This window comes from Rhinichthys klamathensis, unplaced genomic scaffold (genome assembly GCF_029890125.1).
Source record: "Rhinichthys klamathensis goyatoka isolate OS25496 unplaced genomic scaffold, OSU_Roscu_1.1 h1tg000737l_1, whole genome shotgun sequence".
NCBI classification, from domain to species: Eukaryota; Metazoa; Chordata; class Actinopteri; order Cypriniformes; family Leuciscidae; genus Rhinichthys; species Rhinichthys klamathensis.
The window spans coordinates 104847-122500 of record NW_026607149.1 but is presented as its reverse complement, the minus strand read 5'-3'; the positions used below and the strand labels follow the sequence as shown (position 1 = coordinate 122500).

General features: G+C 36.1%; 2 protein-coding genes across 2 annotated transcripts in view; one reads left to right on the top strand and one right to left on the bottom strand.

Moving 5' to 3' along the window:
* The window catches only part of lim2.5 (lens intrinsic membrane protein 2.5), a 103703-nt gene extending 97409 nt beyond the window's left edge, over window positions 1-6294 (top strand). Inside the window, exons 3-6 of the mRNA XM_056242635.1 lie at window positions 717-913; window positions 2292-2441; window positions 5928-6062; window positions 6139-6294. Of these exons, the coding sequence (XP_056098610.1) occupies window positions 739-913; window positions 2292-2441; window positions 5928-6062; window positions 6139-6200 (522 nt within the window). The 5' untranslated portion in view covers window positions 717-738 and the 3' untranslated portion in view covers window positions 6201-6294. The remainder of the gene's footprint in view (window positions 1-716; window positions 914-2291; window positions 2442-5927; window positions 6063-6138) is intronic.
* A 1042-nt stretch (window positions 6295-7336) lies between these two features.
* On the bottom strand, window positions 7337-8924 carry si:ch211-231m23.4 (free fatty acid receptor 2). The gene is made up of 2 exons (XM_056242643.1): window positions 8849-8924; window positions 7337-8296 (listed from the first exon to the last, which is right to left on the bottom strand). Exon 2 carries the CDS (start codon window positions 8276-8278, stop codon window positions 7367-7369), a length of 912 nt encoding a protein of 303 aa, XP_056098618.1. The 5' UTR covers window positions 8279-8296; window positions 8849-8924; the 3' UTR covers window positions 7337-7366.
* Window positions 8925-17654: the final 8730 nt, after the last annotated feature.

Below are 17654 nucleotides of genomic sequence, written 5' to 3'. Positions count from 1 at the left end.
CTATTTTGGATTTTTGAGTGTAACACTTTATTCCGATGGTCCATTCACTAACTATAAGTAACTCCATGTCAACTATCAGTCATTAGAGTATTAGTGCTTAAAAACTCTTTATTTTGATGCTCCTCAACAGATATTCTACTGACTATCAGTAACTTTACAACTACTGTACATATAACTTATTCTACTAACCTGCACTTTATCACTCTAAAAATGCTGGGTTGTTTTAACCCAATTTTGGGTCAAAATCAAATATGGACAAACTCAAACATTGGGTTGAAATTTTTAATCCATATTTGACCCAAATTTGGGTTAAAACAACCCAGCATTTTTTTTAGAATGTAACCTACAGTCTACTAACACTCTAATGAGAGTTAGTTGACATGTAGTTGTGCAAGCAAGTCGAGTGTAAGCATGAAATATAGCAAGTGTACGTTCCTGATGGTTTTGTAATGTTGCATAATGAGCACGTGTGCCACTCTAAACAATGCTGGGTTGTTTTAACCCAAATTTGGGTAAAATATGGACAAACCCAAATGTTGGGTTAAAAATGTAATTTCAAATTTTAACCCAACTTCAACTGTCACTTTCAACTGTAATTTTTTTAATTGCATTTTTAACCCAACATTTGGCTTTGTCCATATTTGACCCAAATTTGGGTTGAAACAACCCAGCATTTTTTAGAGTGCTGTGTAATTGACTCTAGTGTTTGATCTCAGCACAGCTCCAGTGTTCCTCAGGATGTACAGCTTCATGGGAGGGGGTTTGTTCTGTGCCGTCATGGGCAACATCTTGCTGGTGGTCTCGACGGCGACGGACTACTGGATGCAGTACAGACTGTCCGGCAGCTTCGCTCACCAGGGCCTGTGGAGATACTGCATGTCGGGCAAATGCTACACACAGACCGACAGTATCGGTGAGTGTGTGACTGTATTTATTCAAGGCCTGCATGATAGTGTCACTGACTGTCTTCAAACATGTTTCCCAAACACACACGCCCCCCTCTCTCATACACTCAGGTTCAATATAACCCAACTCAATATTTAAACCCTTTAAGTTTAGAAAAGGAGAAATGTCTTAACTGAAATTAAAATCCCATGTATGAAGCGCCAGACAGAACACTTTACACTAAACTTTAAACACTTTCATGCATCATATTAGAGTGATTTCTGAAGGATCATGTGACACTGAAGACTGTAGTTATGATGCTGAAAATTCAGCTTTGATCACGGGAATAAATTACATTCGAAAGTATATTACAACAGAAATCATGTCTTTTAAATTGTAAAAATATTATTACTGTTTTTACTGTATTCTTTAATCAAATAAATGTGTAAACTCCGATTCTAGAGTCTTATTTTGCTGCACGTTATTCAAGCATTCCCACGCCTTTTTACTGATTCATTTCCATAACTTATTTTTCAGTAATTTCTGATCACTAGAAAATCATATCGCAGAGATTTCACTGAAAAATTTGAGAGTAAAGCGTAACATTATAGACATATCCATTTCTATTTTTATATTTTCAATGAGATTTATTATTTTCAATGATGTTTCCATGCCTGGAAATCCATTTTAAAATTCTCTGATGTATCATTCATATTTTCTGAACATAAACTAGCCAGGAAAAAAAGTAAAAAACTCTCAACATGTTGGCTGTTAGTTTGACATTTCTATTACTTTATTGAGATTTTATTCACTGACATGTCCAGGCCTGAAAATTACTATTTTAAATGTGTAATATTCTAACACTTTTAGGTTTTCCATGAAGCTTTTCCTTTTTTTTTTAAACAGGAAATGGTAGAATATTCAGAACATTTCCATGAAACTCTCAACATTTTCATATTTATTTCTTTAGAATAATTAAAGGGGGTATGAATCAAAATCTAAGAATTTTCATGTAATAATCACTTTTTTATTGCTAATGTGCTTGTAAAAACAAAAAAAAATTTTTTTTAAATGGTACCTTCTCCGACGGCCGTTTGTCTATGAAAGCCTGTACAATGTCACATGAAACAAATGTTTATGCAATGTTCAGGATAACACAGAAAGAGGCGTTCTTTACTGTAATGGCAATGTGTCATGCAAAGAAAATGCATTAATTCAAATAGTAGTCTATAGTCTCAAATATCCTTTATAATTGTTTTAATTATTCTTATTTCTTTTGATTATTTTAATTTCTTTATTCTAAACTGTTTTAATTATTGTTATTTCTTTTGATTTTTTTTATTTCTTCTATGTAAAGCACTTTGAATTAGCACTGTGTCCATCTCTCTCTTTGTCTCTCATTTCAGCTTACTGGAACGCAACCCGGGCCTTCATGATCCTCTCGGCGGTGTCGTGTTTCGCGGGAATCATCGCAGGCATCCTCTCCTTCGCTCACTTCTCCGCCTTTGAGCGATTCAACCGTTCCTTTGCTGCAGGGATCATGTTTTTTATTTCCAGTAAGTCTTTCCCTTCCAGTGACATATTGGCTGACTCGTGTGAGCTGACATACAGTCAAACCAAAATGTATTCAGACACCTTCAACATTTCTCACATTATCACAGTTTATTTGCTATAGTTTAGAAAATGGTAATAAAATATGACAAGAAGTCAGAGTTATCAGATCAGTTGATATTTCACTGGTTCTGTCAAGTCATCCTCATTTATATAGTGCTTTTAACATAAACATATAATTTAAGGTAACAGAGATTGGTTTGGTTTTATAGCGGTTCTTGAATAATGTTACTTCCAGCTAAAGTTAGTTTTGATTGATTCACTTCCGTTGAAATGATCATTTATTATTAAATTAGGGGCCTCTCGACACCGTTCTCTCTAAACAGACTTTAAACGCGAACCTGTGATAAACGCTGATGGCGTTCACATGCGCATTAAGAATTTCTATAGTTATGTGCGTTTGAATATATGTGCGCAGGTTTGTAATTCCCTACAAACCATGCCTAAACAAACTACTTGTCTCGCCTATAAATTTCGATACAGAATTTTATTTTATCACTTCGGGGTTGGTACGCGAACCGAAATTTCACAACGCTTTATCTGTAGAGTGGTATAGGGATCCTCCATAGGGAGAGGCTAGTTGGCACTTTAACACTGTGTTGTCATCGGGTCCAGGCGAATCTCCTTCGTCAGATCTGGATACGGCAGGCTGCGGGAAAACCTCAGGATAAACAAAGACACTAATATTAGCGTAGATGCCATTCTTCTTGTGATGTAACGAGTACATTAGGATTTAAGGGAAGTGTTCCCAGTTCCGGCTGACCTAACCTATGCAGCCTAACATTGAATTAGAGAAGTCTATAATGTATTATGTGATGCTAGGTCAAAGAGATGTGTTTTTAGTCTAGCTTTGAACTGACAGAGTGTGTCTGCTTCCCGGACAATGTTAGGAAGACTGTCCCAAAGTTTTGGTGCTAAATAGGAAAAGGATCTACCGCCAGCAGTCGATTTTGATATTCTAGGTATTATCAACTGGCCGGAATTTTGAGATTGCAATAGACGTGAAGGACTATAATGTGTTAAGAGCTCGCTCAAGTACTGCGGAGCTAAACCATTTAGTGCTTTGTAAGTAATCAGCAATAATTTAAAATTTATACGATGTTTAACAGGGAGCCAATGCAGTGTTGACAGAACCGGGCTAATATGGTCATACTTCCTGGTTCTGGTAAGAACTCGAGCTGCTGCGTTTTGAACTAGCTGTAGTTTGTTTATTAAGCGTGCAGGGCAACCACCCAGTAGAGCATTACAATAATCTAGCCTTGATGTCATGAACGCATGAACTAATTGTTCCGCATTTCCCAATGAGAGCATATGGCATATTTTAGATATATTTTTAAGATGGACAAATGCGGTTTTACAGATACTAGACACGTGACTTTGAAATGAAAGATTGGTATCAAAGAGCACACCCATGCTCCTAACCGACGACGAAGACTTAACAGAGCAGCCATCAAGTGTTAGACAGTATTCTAGGTTATTACGTGAGGAAGTTTTTTGCCCAATAATTAGAATCTCTTTTTTTTTCAGAATTTAGTTGTAGGAAATTACTAGTCATCCAAATTTTTATATCAGCTATGCATTCCGTTAATTTTGTGAATTGGTAAGTTTCGTTGGGTTTTGAAGAAATACACAGCTGAGTATCATTGGCATAACAGTGAAAGATAATTCCATGTTTCCTAATGATATCTCCTAATGGTAGCATGTACAGAGTGAACAGCAATGGTCCTAGTACTGAGCCTTGTGGTACGCCATACTGAACTTGTGATCGATAAGACATCTCTTCATTTACTGCTACAAACTGATAACGGTCAGATAAGTATGATTTAAACCATGCTAGTGCAATTCCACTAATGCCAACATAGTTTTCTAGTCTATTTAAAAGAATGTTGTGGTCAATGGTGTCAAATGCAGCACTACGATCAAGTAACACTAATAGAGAGATACAACCACGATCGGATGATAAGAGCAAATCATTTGTGACTCTAATGAGAGCAGACTCAGTACTATGGTACGGTCTAAATCCGGACTGAAAATCCTCGCAGATTTCATTTCTTTCAAGAAAGGAACACAGTTGTGAGGATACTGCTTTTTCTAAAATCTTTGATAGAAAAGGCAGATTCGAAATCGGCCTGTAATAGACTAATTTTGTATGATCAAGTTGCGTTTTTTTAACAAGCGGTTTATTCATAGCCAGCTTAAAGGTTTTTGGTACGTATCCTAGAGACAAAAACTAATTAATGATGGTAAGAAGAGGATCTATGACATCTGGAAGCATCTCCTCAGTAGCTTAGTCGGTATAGGGTCTAACATACAAGTTGTCGATTTAGATGATTTAACGAGTTTGCAGAATTCTTCCTCTCCTATACCAACAAATGAGTCAAATTTTTCCTCAGGGAGACTACAATGCACTGCCTGAATACTGTAGTAGACGGTTGCATAGTTATAATTTTGTCCCTGATATTATCGATCTTAGAAGTAAAGAAGTTCATAAAGTCATCACTGCTGTGTTGCTTGGACACTTCTGGGCTTGAAGCTTTCTTTTTCGTTAGTTTAGCCACTGTTTCAAAACAATACCTAGGATTATGTTTATTTTCTTCTACTAGGGTTGAAAAATAAGCAGATCTAGCAGCGTTTAAAGCCTCTCTGTAAGCAATCGAGCTCTCCTTCCACGAAATGTGAAATACCTCTAGTTTAGTTTTCTTCCAGTTGCGCTCCATTTTTCTGGCTGCTCTCTTAAGGGCCCGGGTGTGCTCGTTGTACCACGGCGTTGGACTATTTTCTTTAATCTTCTTTAAGCGCAACGGAGCAACTGTGTCTAAAGTGCTGGAAAAGTGAGAGTTAAAAGTTTCTGTTGCAAGTTCTTCTATGCTAACCGGGATGATGAAACTGATCAGGAAGATTATTAATAAAGCAATCTTTAGTGGCATAAGTGATAGGTCACAACATATTTGTAACACGGAGTCGGCTTTGCAGCCTTGGCTAAATGTAATTCCATCCTTCCATCCTGTCCATCCTTCACAAATGAATTATGTTGAATATCTGTCAGCTGTTCAATTTAACTACACAATTAGATAATACCAGTTTAGCTCAACCAGTGACCAAGCAATGCTTCATGTTGTTCAGTCTGTGGTGTAAAAAGAGCATTAGCAATTAAAGAAAAAACACTGACGCAAAACATGCTCAGGTCAAAGAGTCTGAATCATTTTTGGTCCCAAATTTGTATAAATGTTACTGGTAGTCACTGTATGAAGAATTTCGTGGTATAATATGTCACAGTTTATTTTATTCTGCTATCCTCACTTACATAAATGAACTATAGTGTCCTGCACCCACTAGTAAAGAAATATAAAAAATGATATCTGGTGTCTGAATAATTTTTGGTTTGACTGTAAGTCATCTTAACCGCTCTGTCTCATTCATTTCTCCTCCAGCACTCTTTGTTCTGCTCGCTATGGCAATCTACACCGGCGTGACGGTGAACTTCCTCGGGAAGCGCTTTGGTGATTGGCGTTTCTCATGGTCCTACATTCTGGGCTGGGTCGCTCTGCTCATGACCTTTTTTGCAGGTCAGTAATGATTTTTTTAGTCTGATATCCAAAATGTGCTGTTGGTCTCATGGAACGCATTTGTTTTGTTTTGCAGGTATATTTTACATGTGTGCCTACAAGATGCACGAATGCCGAAGAGTGGCCGGAACTCGCTAAAACAAAAGAGAAGCAAACACCGTGTCTAAACATGTATATACAGGTGTTTGGTTATCTGATCCCACTTAAAAAGCCAACAAAAGTTGCCTGAAAGATCCTTGATTTCTTTAGTCTCTATCCCAATCATGCACATTTGAGGTTAAAAATAGTTCAGATCAAAACCGAATCATTGTTCATGCAAAGACAAAATTTCAAATAAAATCTCAGACTATTCTCATCATTTGAACTCATTCTGTTTATTCACTGTTTGACAAATTAAACTAGAAAAGGAGAGTTCACCAAGACAGACTTTGAATGTTTAAATAAAGGTTATACAGCCCAACATAGCAAATGTTAGAACAGTTTGTGAAACTTTTCTGAAACAGAGGAGAAGCATTTCATTGTGCTCTTTTATTAAGAAGAAACTATTTGGTCTCCTTATTCATTTCTTTCCTATGGGTACAGATCTGCATTAGTTGATTAGAGGATAAAATACACTGCTTTATGCGTAAAATTTATCAAAAGTGTCAGTAAAAACATATATAATGTTACAAAAAAAAGAAAATTCCAATCAATTCTGTTCTTTGGAATCTGTTCTATTGATCAAATAATCCTGAAAAAACAATGTATCACAGTTTCCACAAAAATATATAGCAGCATAACTATAAGAAATGTTTCTTGAGCATCAAATCATCACACTCTACAAAATGCTGGGTTGTTTTAACCCAAATTTGGGTCAAATATGGACAAACCCAAATGTTGGGTTAACAATGTAATTTAAACATTTAACCCAATGGCTGAGTTTGTCCATATTTGACCCAAAGATGGGTTAAAACAACCCAGCATTTTTTTAGAGTGTATTAGAATAATTTCTGAAGGATCATGTGACACTGAAGACTGGAGTAATGATGCTGAAAATTCAGCTTTGATCACATGAATAAATTACACTTTACTATATATGAACTTGTAAAACAGTTATATTAAAAAAAAATATTATGTATTAAAAAACATTATTAACTGTTTTTACTGTATTTCTGATTGAATAAATGTCGCATTAGTGAGCAGAAGAGACTTCTTTCGAAAACATTAAAAATCTTACAGACTTTTTCAATGGCTTACTATAGTATAGGAAGATATAAAATGCATGAAGCCATGACATAATAGTGACATTCAAGTGCAAAAGCTGTTCATTTTGAAATAATCTTCAGGTCAGTTTCACACTTATCTTTCTTATGCCTAAAACACCATTTCTTGAGCAAAGCGATCGTAGCGCTTTCACGGAAAGTGGAGGATGAGAAGTAGAAGACGAATGGATCGAGGCATGTGTTGAGCGTGCTGGGCAGGAGTGTGTAGTACCTCCACGGCGGGCTGTTGTTGCTGCTGAAACCCACCAGATGGGACATGTTATAGGGCAGAAAACAGAGTAAAAAGATGGTCAGCGTGCACAACGCCATCCCAATGGCCCTTTGCTTTTTCACTTTGGCTATGTGAGGCCTGCTATACAAGATACAGATGCAGTTAATATAGCAGAAGATGCAAACTAAGAGCGGTAGGATGTAAATAACCACAAAAAACTCAAAACGAACTGGTAACAAGACCTCCTTTTGCTTCTCGGTGAAGTTCTCATAGCAGACGGTTTTGGGTTCAGTGCGGTTCTCTGGCATATGGACGATGATGAATACGATGCTGCAATGACCGGCACTGATCAGCCAGATTAAGACGCTGCCAACCGAGGCGTAAAGAGGCTTTCGCATGAGTCTGTATTTGAACGGAAAGGCCAGTCCTAAGTAGCGATCCACAGCTATAGCCATGAGCAACAGGGAGCTGGTGTAAATGGTGGTGAAAAAGAAGAAGGATGTGATTGAGCACAGGCTCTGGGGTAAGTACCAGTGCATTCCTGCGGCGGCTTCATACATCTTGAAGGGCAGAAAGAAAAGGAAGACCAAGTCGGACACCGTCAGGTTGAGGAGAAGGATGTCACTCGGACTGGGTTTGTCACCGAGTTTCTTTATGAACGTGCATATGGCCAGGAGATTGGCCGGCAAGCCGATTAGAAACGTCACAATGTAGACTGATAAAATGACCCAGTGGTTTGTCATTTTGCATGTGAAAGGACTCTGAAAAATAGCAAGATTGACATCTCATACAACTTATATGAGAGTTAAAATGCAACATTTTCAGGCATTTTTAAATGTGACGTTCATGTCTACATTTTTAGGGCACTATATGCAGGAAATGCATAATCATGCACAGGAGAAGTTGCATTACAAAAATAAAAATAAAAAAATAAACCATGCCCCTTGGTTTTGTTATCTAATAAAAATACTTGGATTTATTATTTATTTAGCTTTTTTCAATGCAACTTCAGTACACACTTTTCTAAAAAGTAACACTAAAGAACAGCCATAATGCGCTAAAAATATATTCAGACATGAAAGTCACACTTAAAAATGTCAGAAAGTCATTGTATTAGATAACAAAACCAAATGGTTTATTTTTCTTTCATTTTAATATTTACTTTTTTTCCTGTGCTTGATCACACTTTGTCTAGAAGTTATGCCATTCAGACTACATTTTTGAGAGGTATATTTATTTGAAATACATTTTTCGTTTCAACACAAAGGAAAAGTCACTAATATAAAAACTGAGTTACAGTCGTCTGTACTTACCACATAAGTTTGCTTCCCTGGTCTTAGGTATAGTTTGATCAAATAGACGTCCCTTGGCCTTGAGTAGTCAGATTGAGCAGAGATCACGTCACAGGATGATTAAGAGGAGATCTGTATCTTTAAGAGTGTAAGGTTACGTGACTGTAGGTGTATCACTGCAGACACAGCTAAAGTTTAACTAAAATGCAAAACTCATATTGCATCTGAATTCAGGAAGTGTAATCAACATGCAAACCTCACTAACATGCATCATATTGTTAGATTACAAAAAAACACATGAAAAAAGGTTACAATATTGGTTGATATTTTGTTTTTGCATCTGAAGTATTTTGACATGAAACATTGCTTTTTTGTAAACGCTTGTAAAACTGTGAAAGTATAAATATTTTGGTCTTACCACCAATACAGTTCCCTTGAGATTTTTTTGCATCGATAAGGAGCATACAAATGTTGTTGAGTTTATTTATCTTTCACATACTCACCATTGAAGAAAATGCATCTGTTTGATATGAGATAAAAATCGGCTGAACACAGTCTGAACTTTTGACTCCTTGAAACTAAATGATAGCTATCAGGAAGACAGGGATTTCCATGCAACCTTATAATTTTAGCTGAATGATGTAAAAAAAGACTTGGTGCAAAAATGCCCTGGATGTATCATATTCAAAAATATCCATATAACAAACAGTGGTGGACAAAATCAACTACTTAAGTAAGAGTACAGACACAAATAGGCTATATTACGTAGTGGGGAAGATACATGGACATTAATTTGCGTTATTTTAACATTTAGTTTTGACCTAAAACCTGCCTCGTTTAGACCATAATTATCTATTGACATCGACACTTTAGTTATATCTTTAAACAAAACCCCCTATTTCATCATCCAGTATTTGTGTGATATGCATATTTGTGGTTATTATATTAAACCTCAGTTTTTGGAATTGTGACTTCATGATGAAGCAGATTTTGAACTTGAAATCTCATTACTGGAACGCAAACATTGTCATTCTCATTCTGTAATGTGAAAAATATATATATTATTCAAACAAATAATGACACATCATGGTAGCATTTTTTGTTGTTGTCCTTGTTTGAATTTATGGTGGCCATAAAAGCTTCATATATCTATTTTATTGTTTTTGTATTAAAATATTCTGCATCTTTAAACACAAAATAAACAGCCGAAGTTAACAATGTGTTTGTGACTTTAACCTTGCCACACATTATGTGCACATTATAAGGCGCATGTTAAATGGCAAAAAGAAGATTTCTTGAAATATAAATTTCAAAGCTTGTCCAAAAAGCTCAAGATGGGATTCATATTCATGACCTCATAATGTTCATAGTTTGCACTCTATTTTCTGACTGTTTTCTGCTGCAACTATATTCAAATGCAGCACTAAACTTCAGCTCAAATTGAAAGGCAAGCACAATGAATATCAGTGTACATGTTGCACATAAAAACATCTGTAAATTGTGGCAGCAATTTATGCAAAAATGTTTTTACAGTTTCGTAATCGGGTATTTCCCAGAATTCGGGCCTATTTCTGTCCACAGGGCGTAATTCTATTTAAAACGAATTAAATCTAATACATTTTAGAACCACTAATTAGTATAAACCAAAACAAGCCTAGACTTTTTTTATGGCTGCTCTTACTAATGATTTTAACACATTTTATTGGTGTTTTGTGGTACAATATCTGTGTTTTGGTGTTGTCCGCCACCAGAGTTTTCACATGTCGTGCCATATCTCAAACATTATTTATCACAAATTAATGAAAAAAAATATGCATATAAATTAAATGTTACCTGAACTAATAAACTACATGCACAGATTAAGCATATATATGCATTTTGTACTTTATTTTGCTTAATTTCTACCTGTCCCATGGTTTAGCTGTCATTACCAACACGCTCTGCATAAAGGCACTTTTTAACTGTTTTTTCATCAAAAGTTTATTTGGTAGCCATGGTAACCTAATAGCATAGTGGAGCACATGGATTTCAAGCTGCAAGACTGATGCCTTGATGTCCAGAAAATTAAGTAAATCTACTCTTTATTTTTTGTGTTGGGCATGTACACTTATTATGCGTCATTACCATATGTGTTGTATTTCTGGGTTTTTTCAACATTTTGGGATTATTTTTATCACTTTAATAGTTAAAATGGTGTACATTACATGCAGAAAGCTAGCTACACTTGCTTAGTCATCATCTTTGCTAGCAAGGCTAGTTTTTTGACAAAAAATGTCATTACCAGCACAGTCATTACCAGCACATTACAGCTTGTGCTGGTAATGACAGGTTGTGGTGGTGATGACGGCCGATACACACAGTTCCTGTTTGGTCTTTCATAATCAGATTAAACTATGATGTTTAAACCAATTAATACCTGGTGTGTTTTTTTGTTTTTTTTTTGGTCTGAAGTCACTTAGGCTCTTAAATTACAATAGGTTATGATCAGTGATATGTCATCACCGCAACAAACTGTCATTACCAGAACGGCAATATCATCACCATCACCATCAGGCCGTGCACAGACATTTTGAAGGGCAGTGGCTTATACCAAAAAATGGGGGCACTATAAGGAGTTTGACTGACAACATACACGCTGGTGACACCCCCCCCCCCCCCCCCCCCCCCCCATTTTGAGTTTGACCTATACTATCAACTTAGGGATTATTAAAAGTATATTAATTTAGCCAAAGTATTTGTATCAATACTATGTGTCTTTTGTGCTGGTTTTACCCCGTGTGTAGGCTACCTCCTTGCCACCTCATACATTAATACGATTTTTAAACTAACAAACCACCTTTATGATTTATTTTCACACAAAATCTGTTGCTCCATCAATTTTCAAACATATATTTTTCTGCAATCAGCAAATGTTAGGGTGTGCCTTTAGCCCCATTGTAACCTACAGTAGCTAATATACTAAGGTACTATTTATTTAGATCAGTGTTAATTTTGACAGCAAATTTTGATTTAGTCTTAGTCTTTTGACTAAAATGCCATTTAGTTTTAGTCATATTTTAGTCATCTGAATTGTTTTAGTTTTAGTCGACGAAATACAATAAGGTTTTACAGTAGATTTAGTCGACTAAAATTTAATGGGTTTAGTGTTAAATTGTAATGCATTAATTTAGAATTTCTCTAAAATGTCCAAACCCATTATATATTCCCGTAGAAAACATCTATTAACCTGATAATATTAATAATTTTTAAAGTTTGAACATGCAATACAGACACATATTTAGCACTGTGACATAAAATAATATCTTAAAATTAAAGTCTTACATACATCATTCTTTATTCTTTCAAGCAGACATATTTATTTGTACGAATTAAAATATAATTAATCCTTATTAAAGCTATTAAAGAGCAGTGAATGCTTTTCTCTTTTTATTTTGTTGTTTGATTAATATTAAGTGCACAGACGGCATTAGGTTTATTACGCACTGTCACTTTAAGACCGAGTGTGCAGATCCAATTGCACTGATGCACAACCAATATTCTCACAACTGTACGTTCTGTAAAGACATAACTGACTGCGTTTACGTGAATACTCTCCAAAACGGACATTTAGACATAATGTTGTGTGTATTTGTCCATTCAGACGCGAAAGAGAGCTCAGTTCAGTCCTTGCGCGCTGCTCTGTCTATGTGCAGGGCTGCACGCGTCGGGTTGTGTGTGTGTGTGTGTGTGTGCGCAGGTGCACGCACAGAAAAAAAATACAGAATAAAGGCCTTTGCACACTGCGTTTTTTCGTATTCGTGATTCGTTGGCTCTGAATTGTCAAAACACCATTCAAACTCCATTCAAACTGGCTACGGTTCGATTAGATTTTTACCCGATTCGATTTTTTTTATGACGGACGAAAGTTTCGGAGGCAGTGTGCAAGTGTGATTGACATAACGTGAGGTCGTATTTATTTTTTAACGTGCGAAAATTCTGGAGCGATAACAACGTTTTTATGGAAATCCTCTGGAGGGTTAGGGAGGGGGGCGAGAGGGGCACCTCAGCTGATGAGGGCAGAAGGGCAGTGGCTCTAGCCACCGGGCTACCCCCCTGTGCACGGCCCTGATCACCATACATATTTTTGCCAATAAATTATGTATACATTACAAAAACATCCTACAATTATATATATCTGACAATGTTGGACAGTCTAAATTATCACTGTATTAAAAAAGATTTGATATATGGCATTTACTTAAAATAAGCTTATATTCCAAGCTAGGGTAGATTGATGAATCAGAAATGTAGATACTTAAATGACTATAATTCATCTTACAAGTAAAAATCAACAATCCCATTAAGTTCAAGATAAAATAGATTCCGTGTGAAACCACAAAATGTTTTAAAAGCACTGATTTATCATTTAAGTTTTATTTTTATATGTATATTCGATGATGTGATGGTAATGACACATTTACTTGACATAGTTAAAAAAAATGGCAAAAAATCATAAATTCCCTTATCTTATGGTCTCAACCAAGCTCATAACGTTGTTCCTGACTTAAGGACTGATCATTTGATGTATACCAATTAGTCAAATTTGGGATTTTAATTTTCAAAATTGCAGCAACCCAATTTGGCCCTTAATCTGAGAAATGCCCAATCGTGAAAGAGGCCCAATGTGTTAGATGAGCATTGTGAGCGATGAGCATTGTGAACTGACAATTGCTAGGCTACAAAACACAAAACATTGTTGGTGTATGTGAAAATATTTGTATGCAAATTTATTCGATTTATTAGGTTTTGATTGTCTTTTATTTATTTAATTATTCCTTTTTTTAATCCTATCAATCTTTTCTTTATGAGTTCTCATTGATAGAATTCATTTATATCATCATTAATTGTAATATTCCTGTTGCAAGTAATTGATTTCTATAAAAAATTCTATATTTAATACTATATTTATGCTCGTTTGATTATTTCCAAATGCAATATCTTTGGTGTCTCTTCTGTGCTGTAAGTTCGAGTGGGTGTATTTTCCATCAGATATGATTATGTGATGCACCATTAATAGGCTATGTCCGTTTCCATCTCTGCAGGTCTAAAAGATGTCAAAACAATCTATTTCTATCCAGTCATGCTGCCTAGCCTTTACACAGACCAAAACATATGTTTAGGAAGGTGTCAGTTTCCTGCACTGTAAAAATAATCATAATTTTGACTTACACATAGGCCTAATTATCACCATGCAAAAAGGCATTGTAGCCTACTGATCATAGGTCTTTACTTAAAATTTAAAATTGGTATTCAACGAACATTTTTTAATTGTGCGCTCAGTCAATCTACGTGAAAAATCTGTTTACTGAATAAATGCTAAATACAAAATCTGTATACGCATGCGCAAAATGCGCCTGATGAAAAACCGTTGGTGGAGAATTCAAATTTCGAATTTTCGAATGCGAACGCGCGGGAGAGCGAACAGAGCCAAACCAGCCGGTACTGAAGACCAAAACAAACATAGTCAGAATACAGATATTCATCTTCACAAGTTTCAAGATGTTATGGTGACTATATTATTGAGCACTGAAATTGAAACTGAAGTTTTGCTTTAGGACCTGGTATAAAGTTTAAAGGATATTTTGTAGAATCGCGAGTTCATGCATTCATTGGTTTCTACCGGTTACCACCTTTTTTTTTTTTTTACAGTCTATGGTTACCACATTATCTGGTAGCCAATAGTTTATTTTCCTCATGTCATATATGTCTAAAATACTGTTTGATAGACTTCTGAGAGATAATTTGTGTGATATTCGCGAACACAGTGTTGTAGTTTGCAGTTGGAGTCTGCCTGTTTTCGGGTCTTATTGCCTTGAGGCAAATCGGTGAAAATCCAGCTTGTATGTCTATGTGATGTTTTTAATATGCTTTAAGACAAACCATGTGCAAATTCATAAGTCAACACAACAGCATTGCTGAGTATTTTCTCCTTAAAAGTGCAGTGAACCAAAGACAGTCTCAAAAACACTGTTTGAAATCGCTGGTGTTTCTGACATCACAAACTACCTTGTGTAACCAATCAGGGGTGCGTTTCCCAAAGCCAACTATGGTCGCAAGTTCCGTCGTTATCAATAGAGTTCAATGGAAACTGCCATCATAGTTGGATAACGATGCTTTTCGGTAAACGCACACTCCTGTTCAACATGTGATCGTCAACGAGTGGATCTTTGAGCTGCTGTGAGTGAGTGGAGGCGGGGCTCATTTGCATATTCATAGAACCATCTATCTATAAATTACAGGAACGTCTGTCTGTCTGTCTGTGTGTGTGTGTGTGTGTGTCTGTCTGTTAATCGCATATCTCTCGAACCGTTAGTCCGATGGATCTCAAACTTGACAGGTGTCTTGCTACGGGCACGAGTAAGTGCAGTGCCCAGTTTGACGTTGTTTGGATTAGAAATGCAAAAGATATCGCTAAATATATCGCTAAAAGAAGCACACATTGGTTTTTGCCGCTCTAGCCGCTGGCCACTCCCCCTCTCACACTGCACACTGAGTGAGCACAGCGCAGGACCAGAGACAGAGGGACGAAGAAAGCAGATTTGCTCCCTGAATCGTCGCGCTTATTCATTTGTTAACTGAATCTGCAAGTCAGCTACGCTGTTTACTTCTTAATATTATATTTAATGCGTTCGCAGTCTCTTTCACGGCCATCATTTGTAGTAAATGCTATTAACGTTATGTGTCATGCGCGCTGAAGTTAGCATGTATATGTTAACTATGTGATGTTTAATATGCTATGGTAAATAGTTGCCCTGCCTATTCAACAGTATATAGCAGGCTTTAACGAGCTTAACGAGTATAGTAATCCTCTTACCGATCGTGTGACAGCAAATCTATGAAGGTAAAATGATGACATCAAGAATCGCATGCACAGGGTAAGATTTGTGAAAGCGTACATAAGATTGCAAGCGTAAATTAAATTTGCATGTGCAAGAGAAGATTTGTAAAGGTGTAAATCGCCCGCAAAATAAATAGGATCTGTATTCTTCAAACTTTCATTTTTTCCGCGCTTATACTTTTGGCACGGCTTTTGCGCACAAATGTGGCCAAAAGCATTGCAAGCCTGTGAACAGCAATTTGCAACCGAAAACAACAGAGGCAGGAACTGCAAAATAGATTAACTGCGTAAAAGTTTAATATGTTTCTTTAAACCTACGCTGTTTACTTCTTAATATCTATCTATCTATCTATAAATAAACAGCGTAGCTGTTTTTACTTCTTAATATATTATTTAATTCTGGTGCGCTTAACATTTTCGCTATCTTTCACGGCCATGTAAATATATTACTGTCATGCTTAACATTATCGCTATCTTTCACAGGCATGTATCTGTATCCACTCTAAATATATCCTCCAATGCATCATTATGTCAGTATCAGTATGCTTTCTACCATGCACAAATAAAAATGTCATTGAACTTTTGCTGTGTAATTGTAACAATGAGCACTCAAACACACCAAACCAACAATTGCTAAAAACACACACAAAAAAAATATTTTACACGGCATTTTGCACTAGTGTATACTAAATGAGGCAAGGGTGCACCCTCCTAAACTTACACCCTCCTATACATGTTTTGGTCTGTGCTAGGCAGCAAGATGTTAAAGATAGATAGAAATAGATATTGTTTTGACACCTTTTAGACCTTTAAAAGAATGTTGCAGATCTTGCATTAGCTCATGTCTGCAGAGATGGAAACGGACATATTAGAGGTGCATCGCATAATAATCATCTGATGGAAAATGCACCCACTCGAACTTACAGCACAGAAAGAAGAGACACCAAAGATCTTGCATTTGGAAATAATATCAGAGCTATATCCGGTAGGATAAATATAGAAATGTATACTTAATGAGGCAAGGGTGTAGAGTTACATTCAAGGTATTTTAAGGCATGAGGAATTCAAGGAAAAAAACTTTTAAATATAATGTTTGTGATCAAAGATGAGTTTTAAGGAATAAAATGATTGACTACAGCCGGGGGACTTTGATATCAAACAGGTCAAGCTCGCAATTTTCTTATTCATCCATTCATTTTTTTTATCGCTCGTAACTTCAACCAGTCCTGAAAAGCTGGATATAATTACACACCACGAAATAAACCACCACATCAATACCATCCTGTTATGCAGAAAACTTCTTGAATGTAGGCTATTCATTGTTTTTCCTTATTTAATAACCCGTTTAATCCCACCGGTCACAATTGTGGCCGCAGCTTTTTTCTTATTTCTGGAAGCTCTAAAAATGTTTTTATTGACTTTGGGCAAGAAATTCAACTTTTAAATGACAAAATAGATTGTCTTGATTAAAATCAATTAATGTCATGTGACTAGTGTGAAAGGTCACATGACCAGATCAGTTCACTTCCTGCTTGCACATCTAGAAGAAGATGTCTTCCTCAGACTACTACAAAAAGTAGTATATAAAACATCTTAATTTACATATAGAACTATCATATTTTGTACATATATTCTTTAAAGGGTCTACTACTGATATATTTTGAGAATTATACTCCTGCATATATATTTTGCTCGTAAGACTTGTAAATTTGTTTACGGTCACAATTGTGACCGGTAGTATAACACAGTGCTTCAATTGAAAACAGAGGTATTGGCTGGTATTGGCAGGTTTTGGCAATCCTACACTGAACATGCCACACCTGTGAGGGGGATGGATGATCTCGGCAAAAGAGAAGTGCTCACTAACACAGATTTAGACAGATTTGTGAAGAATATTTGAGAGAAATAGGCCTTTTGTGTAGAAAAGGTCTTAGATCTTTGAGTTCAGCT